The sequence below is a fragment of the Glossina fuscipes genome, unplaced genomic scaffold, assembly GCF_014805625.2.
Source record: "Glossina fuscipes isolate IAEA_lab_2018 unplaced genomic scaffold, Yale_Gfus_2 66803, whole genome shotgun sequence".
In the NCBI taxonomy this organism is placed as follows: domain Eukaryota; kingdom Metazoa; phylum Arthropoda; class Insecta; order Diptera; family Glossinidae; genus Glossina; species Glossina fuscipes.
The window spans coordinates 1-7,849 of NW_024004121.1; the positions used below are offsets into that span (position 1 = coordinate 1).

Below are 7,849 nucleotides of genomic sequence, written 5' to 3' on the forward strand. Positions count from 1 at the left end.
TTCAATTTTTATTAGGGGGAAATTTTATTGTAATTCAATATAAGCAGAATCTAGTGAGCAGCAGCAGCAGCAGCAGCGCCAAGTATTGGTAGCTCGTAAAAATTTATCATTCATTTATTTATTTATTTATTTTTTTCGCTTTCTGACTTAACACCTAACATAGCAAATTGCTTTGGCTAAATATGAAGAGAGAAAGTGTATAATGAATATTTTCTAAATGGAAAACAGTGAATTTCCATATAAAAACAGTAAACGTTTCAACTCTTGCTTCAGCATACATAAAAGAAGGCGTAGATATCAATTTTTACTCGTTTATTTATGTGTTCGCACTTAGAAGCATAAAATTGTGTGTTTGACTTTTCTGATGTTTATTTTTTTTCTTTTTCTTTTTTTAGGATTAACACAAAATTTTAATATTGTCAATAACAAAAATAAAAGTTGAAGGAATTTCCCCGCCTTATGCTCTAAGGCGGCTTTCACATGTAATAGAAATTGAAGACCGGATTAGATTTCTTGATGATTTTCAGTTACGATTACGTGCATTAGGGAAACGATTTTCTTTGTGATGTTTTTGAAATTTCTATTGAATTTTTTTTTATAATTTTTGGCTTAGACGGAAGACATATGTATTCCAAATGTTTTATTTTTATTTAAATAATAAGAGGTGCAAAAAATTTTACCAATGAGTTTTTTTATTTTCAAAAGTGTGCCCAATAGGTGATAGTCAGAGTATAATGAAGCTGCGGCTAGGTCAAGAAGGATCTGAACACCGGCCTCTCACTCTTGGTATTTAATCGAAGCAACTACCAAATGAACTTATGTGCTTACGTGGTGCACGCGAGAACAAACTTATATGCATATATACGTGGACGACGGCAACTAATCGCTAACTTCGACCCGATTTGGAACGCGGGTATTATTCCCGGAACGATTGGCCCATTTCGCAAGAAATCAAGAACAGTCGCGTAAAGCTTTATGCCGGGCAATGCCTCCAGCTCTTCTGTCAGGCTTTGTTGACAAAAGTGCGAATTGAGAAATTTTTGGAGACGATAAGATCAAGTCTATTATGGTCGCCGACAATGTTAAACTAATGCCTACGGGATTTATGGGGCTCATGATACCTAGCGGCGTTATTACTGCGGGTGCACATGAATAATGCACTACAAAACCCAAAGGATTTACCAAGCCAATAAAAAAATGACATTAACTCTGCTACTTAAAAAGCGGGATGTGACAGAAGTGAGAAAATTGGAAGATCCGAAGGTTTATTAAACAAGATTGAAGATATATCGCTTTTTTCCGCGCAACGCGCATTCTGTACTAATTGTGTTTTTTTATTTTTATTGAATTTCCTTTTGTTGTTATTTGATTATGCAATAAATTAATTGTAACATTCCGAGAAATGAATGTTTTTGTTTCGTCTTTGAGTCGCATTTGAACTTTGAAGTTTTTTAATTGGTTTATAAATTAAAATTATTAATAAAAACATCATCGTTTTAAGTATTGCTGCCATCATTCTCATAAGTGACTGATAGTCACATCGTGGTATGGTACGATTAGGATTAAAAACATTTCGATATTACATTTTTTTGAGAGAATCAAAAGGAAAGAAATTGGGCGTAATTCGCTCTTAACGTATATATTACGATCAGTTTGTTGGTTTTAAAGCAATTATTAATAAGGAGGTGTTTTCCCAATTTGAAATGATTGGAAATTTCCAAAAGTCCAGGTCGTAAGCTAACTTGGCCGATTTTTTAAAGGTTTTCATACACCGCTCTTCATATATTTAGCTCAACCGGTACTGGGAATTAAGATGAGAAAGACGGATGAATGGAATTATCGGTGCTTCTTTGCCCTCTCCGCTAAAGTGTATCACTAAAAGTTTCAAAGAGAACGACAAAAACCTTATATTGCCATCGCTTACTTCTTGAGATGTCAACTTTTTCATGGAAACAAAGTGTATTATTTTGTTCGAAAATAGTTATTCGAAAAATGAATTTAGAACGTTTTCTATACGCTCTGTTTATACTTGATTATTTTGATTAGTTTGAAAGCTTTATTCTCACAATATATTTTTTTTTTGTGAAAATATTTTATATATATTTGATAGGCTGAAAACTTAACGCGAAAAATTTTTGAAATAACGCGTCATTCTTTATTCGGGAAATATGTATAAGCAAAGAGTCCGCTTAAGTAACATTTACCCTTTTTGCTGTTCAGCCGCAGACACCAGACGAGCTCGGGGAGTTTTCAAAACTTCTATAGAAGAAAATTTCCTAAGTACGAAGATACCTACGGAAATTGATCCCTTGAAAAATACGCACAGTGAATATTGGGAGCATGATGGTGATGAATGCTCAAATATCGAAGTGATGACCAGGTAAATATAGCTTTTCAATACGTTCTAAACCATTGACATTTAATCTAAGCGATCTCCTCTAGAACGCAAACATCAATACGGGATTATTTGGAATTCAAAGCAGCCCGTTCAATGCAACGATTCGTGCGCGGTTGGTTACTACGTAATCGCTTAGCCAAACGAATTTGCGCTGCTATTATCATTCAGGCCGAATGGCGGCGGTTCTACTACCAGCGCTTGTATGTTCGCAAACTGGAGAACATTTTACAGCAACGCGTTGAGGAATATTATTTTTGCGCAGCCCAGAAGATTCAAGCAATATTTCGTGGGTGGTGGTCGCGTGAGCATATACATGATCACTTTCGTTTAAAACGTCTACAAATTAGGGCCGGAGAGGATTTGTTGCATTGTGTGGCTTTCAAGTTGCATCATTTAATTCGCACCTACGTCATACCTGGTGTTTATTCGTTAAAGAATACAAGGCAAGTAAGGAAGATTGCTTAAAGAGAGGAGAGAAATTGTAAACAATATTTTGTATTTTTTGTGCGCTTTTTTTAGGACTCTCTCCAAAGTTGAAGAACTGTTGGCCAGCATGACATTTAAACAATGCAGTGATCGTGCCTTCGAAGTGAATAGCCAGCTTGCTATGAACGCACAATATGCCAAACTTCGATTTAACGATTCCGCTGCGACCACTCAAATACCTTTCGCTGGACCCAGTATTTACAATCTATGCGAACCGAAGTGTGTCGCATTGTATTCCGAACGAGATGCGGATCGTAAAATGGCAAAAATTTTGCACATGTATGAAGAGGCCTGTCGTGAAGATCCTAAGATTTTTAAATCGCGTGTCAAAAGTAAGCAACTTAACAACATGTACTTTCACTACTATTCTTAAAATTTTCCAACTAAATTCTGTTCATTGATCGTGAGGACATGCATAGAAATAGCCCAAATTGCCATATTTTGCGTGAATGCAGTCACAATGAAAATAAATTTTACTCAACGCCTGGTTTTTTTGCGGATAGCAATATTTCATACATATTTTTTTATTAAAACATTCTATCCCATCATAGAAGTGCTAGAGCAGGTAACTTGGGTTAAAAGTCTACTAAAGCAAAGTTGCGTCAAGGCGTCCGTTCTTCGCAGACATCCACTTAAGCTGATTTTTCTCTTAACTCTTTTCAGGCTCGAAAGCTGCCGGTTGTCGGCGTATGTACTTGCCGCCACCTACTACTTTCTGCGGTGACTTGATACGTAGCATGAAAAAATGGAAAATAATCAAGGAGAAGCATCCCGCCGTGGACAAGAGTATTTTCGAGACGCCGCAAAATGTCGTGAATTTCCTTAAAGAAGTTCGGTCGGAATGGAATATTTTACACGGCAATTGCCATTGCAGCGATGCTTTCGTCAAAGAACTCAAAGAAGGCAACAAATTGGCCGGCAGTTATCCTACGGTTCTAAAATAGTGTTTATTGCTTCTTCCTTTTGGTTTTTTTTTTTTATTTGTAGGTTAGAAAAATACTTTTTCTTTGTAGATTATTCACCAAGCTGAGAGGCAATAAAAAATAAAAGAGGAGAATATTAAATAAATGCGATTTCTATACATGTCAGCTGATTGGCATGTGGGGAAAAATTCTCTTCATGTTTTCAAAATGTTGGAATAGAATTTATGAAAAGTTTAATTGCAAAACTTTCAATGGCATAAAACAAACGCCGCGTAGTTTGTAGGAAATCATGCCACGATGTGAGTCTCAATCGTTTATGTTATTGTTTTTATATTCTACAGGGGGATTGAGGTATTGTATATATTTTTGTAAGGTACACCACTTGTGGCGCAAGGGAACATTAAGTTTGTGCGAACGTGTGTAACACAAAGGAAGGATATTTTAATGCAGGTCGCTTTGGGATGACTGTTCATCTAGGCTTGTTTGTTCGTACGTCTGTCCGTCCGTCGTTTCCTCTTTTCCTGCCTAGAGGTCGCAGTTTTTGATATATTAGGACGCAATTTGGTGGAAAGACGTTTCTCCGTGAATGCACGGATGCAATTGAAAACCGTTTGGATCGGACACCTTTTTCGACCATTCTCTATATAAGAGCGCCATAGGATGAACAATGTTCAAAATGCCTCGAATCAAACCACATTTTTGACCACTACCCATATAAAGCCTTACTCTAAAAAGTCGTTATATGAATAACTGCAATAATCGAAGTGGAGTAGGGTGTTTAATGGTGGTTTCCGTCCAACTATAGTGTTTTCACTTTTTTTGGAAATGATTTATGCAATCATCAACAGTTTTAAATGCAAAGTTGATTTAAAGGCATATCGTGATCCACTTAGCCTCAAAACTAACAAAACGTTATTTCAGGCACATACATATGGTTTCAACATGTTGTTCGTTAAAAACTCTGACTTTTCAGGCCTTTTTTCACATTTAAAATCCCGCTGCTCACATTAACAAAATCACCAACTGATGTTTTGAACTCGTTAACATCCTGAGATCCATCTGTGGTATTTCATAGGTTCCAACCCTTCATAGACAATCAATCTATATCACGGAGTAATAAGGCAAAAACTGTAGCATATTTTCTCACCCCTCCTGAATTATTCTGGTAAACAGAAATTATGCAGAAATCAATGGAAATGTCTTCGTCTTGAATGTCCTTCATTCATTAAGCTTGGAACAGGCGGCAAACGTTATGCTTCTATGCGAAAAGTTTCGTTTACTCGCCAATTTCGCCCCCAACAAATTTCAATTTAAATCCTAATCAATCTTTCCTGTAAGAAAGTCTACAGTTACTTGTGCAGAAAGGCAAGGCCGTTACTCGAATTACCTTAGTGCCAAATGGATGCATTTTTAACTCGTCGTCATTGGTAAATCTAACGTTTAAGGCAACTCTCTCTACTTCCAATATATTAACATCGAAACTTATTTGTAAAATCAACCTTGCAGCTCTGTATTTTCGGCTGTCTTGCATTGCTAGAAGATATTCGCTTAACAAATACTCAATCAGAAAAGAAATTCCTTGTCGCGTCAATTTCACATACTTTTGAGGCAGACATAAGATCATGGTCGTCACTTACACTCTTTATCTTCGCAAATAAATCTAATATAATTTGGTTTACCTATTGCAGCATCAAGCGAGACATCACTTGCCTTATTAACAGATTCATAACATAATTAACAAAATGAACAGGTCGTCATGCATACCCCCTTTTCTCACCGTCTCCTATTTGTTTGTCCGAACATTGTCACTTTTATTCGCCATTCTGCCCTCTGCAAATTGTCCACATGTGCTCATCGTGATCGCGGCCTTTTGTGACATTTTGAACACCGCAATATGTCTTTTTTAAGACTTGCAGTCAGAGCATATAAATATTTACAGCCAAACAGTGAATCTACTCCTTTACGTAGTCTTTTACTTTCGCAAAATTTCAGTCCTTTTACAAAACACCTGCAAGTCTACACACACGCGAGTACTCCATCGCATCTCGCGCCACGAAACTCTCTCGAAGCATTTTGAAAATAAATCAAATCCCAGAATTTCTTGCATCAAAAGTCGTGAAAGTAAAATGAGAAAATAATTGAGAAGCGATCACTTGCCGCAAAATAGTTATGGTTAAGTGGTGGACGTGATGACATATACATATTTATGCATGTGTATACATACAATCAAGCTAACCGCCAACTTTATTTAGGTTCAAACCAAGAACTTCGTGTTCACATTGAACCGTTGTTGATTTGCTGACTTGCAAAGAGGAAGAAGAAGAAACTTGAAGGTTTATTTGAAAATTGAAAAGAATTTACCTATGCGTAAGTTTTCAATGTTTTTCTAGTATTCTTCATTCGTCGATTTCGAAAATTTTGTTTCTAAATATTTTATATTATTTATAAATGTATTTTTTAATACGTTTTTTTATAGTAAAAAAAGTTTGTTTAATATAGTTTTAAAAACGCATTTATTAAAAATGGCCAAAAATAAAAAGACCAAGTCACTTATAACTTTTTCTTCCTCTTTGCACGAGGACACGAGTGCGATTGAACATTCCACGGAAGAATTTGACGAATGCCCAAAAGTTAAACGATCACCTTGGTATGGTATATGTCAACTTAACGCATAAATTCATGAAATGATCGACTATTGATGAACTATATTATCCGGTTTAGGAAGGAAATACAGGATTATCTGAACTTCAAAGCAGCCCGTACCATACAACGTTTTGCGCGCGGTTGGATGACACGTAATCACTTAAATAAACAGATACGCGCTTCCATTATCATTCAAACCGAATGGCGGCGTTTCTACTCTAAGCGCTTGTATTTTAGAAATTTAGAAAGTGTAGTGCAGCAACGTACTGAAGATCATTATTTTCGTGCCGCTCAAAAAATTCAGGCCTTATTTCGCGGATGGTGGTCCCGTGAGTATGTACACGATCATATGAATTTGATTCGTTTAGAAAATACAGCCGGAATGGAATTGTTGCATTGCGTAGCCTTCAAATTACACCATTTAATACGTACGCACGTCATACCTGGCATTTACTCGTTGAAGAATACAACGTAAGTGAACTGTTCATGCATTATGTGTTCTTCATCTTCCTTGTTTTTGTCTTTTTGTAGAACACTATCAAAAGTCGAAGAACTGCTAAGTAGCATATCATTTAAAGATTGCACTGATCGCGCTCGTGAAAGCTATCGCCACAATGCTCTTCGCGCTCGTCAATCCGTAGCTCGCCATAAGCAATCTGCATTCTCCACTCTGTTACCGTTTTATGGTCCCAATATGTACAATTTATGTTTGCCGGAGTGTACACACTTTTACAATGAACGAGATGCGGATCGTAAAATGGCCAAAATTTTACGTATGTACGACACTGCCAGTCGTTTAGATCCTAAAATGGCCAAGTTGCGTGGCAAAAGTAAGCGATTTAAAGAAATAAAAATCATTGATTCTCATGCTTTTATTAAATAATCTTTCCAAACTTTTGTCCGCTCCCAGTATGATTTAACGCATTTCAATGATTTTGTGTCCGAAATTACGTATACAGTTCTTAAACTGACTAACGCCGAGTAGGATTGTGGGCGCGGGCAGGTATAATTCACCTTTCAATGAAAATTAAGTAATCTTTGCTCTTAAAGATATATTTATAAAAAAAAAAAGACTCCTTCCATTATCAAAAGTTTACATCCACTACAGCCAAATAAAAGTGATTAGATTTATAGAAGTAAGGGGAGGTAAAAATTCTTTGAAAACATCCTTATTGTGCAACCAAAAGTCAGCGCTACCTCTTCCGTGTCGTGATAAATATTTTTTATACCGGTGTCACATACATGGTTCATTAAATCTGAGAATGTAACATATCATCTAAATTCCCTATAAATAGACCATTTCATCACGAAAACAATACATGGAGGTTTTAAAAAGAATGGGAAAGAGATTACCTCAGAGATTACTTCCAGAAATAATTTAACTCTCGCTCACGCTCTT

The 7,849-nt window shown here is 36.3% G+C and overlaps 1 protein-coding gene across 1 annotated transcript; it reads left to right on the forward strand.

Annotated features, from left to right (window-relative positions):
* Positions 1-2,168: 2,168 nt before the first annotated feature.
* On the forward strand, positions 2,169-7,280 carry LOC119643880 (the record flags this gene model as incomplete). The annotated part of the gene is made up of 7 exons (XM_038043381.1): positions 2,169-2,380; positions 2,443-2,841; positions 2,918-3,216; positions 3,548-3,816; positions 6,387-6,454; positions 6,529-6,921; positions 6,982-7,280. Coding segments are annotated over exons 1-7 (1,939 nt in total), but the record flags the coding sequence as incomplete, so codon positions are not given.
* Positions 7,281-7,849: the final 569 nt, after the last annotated feature.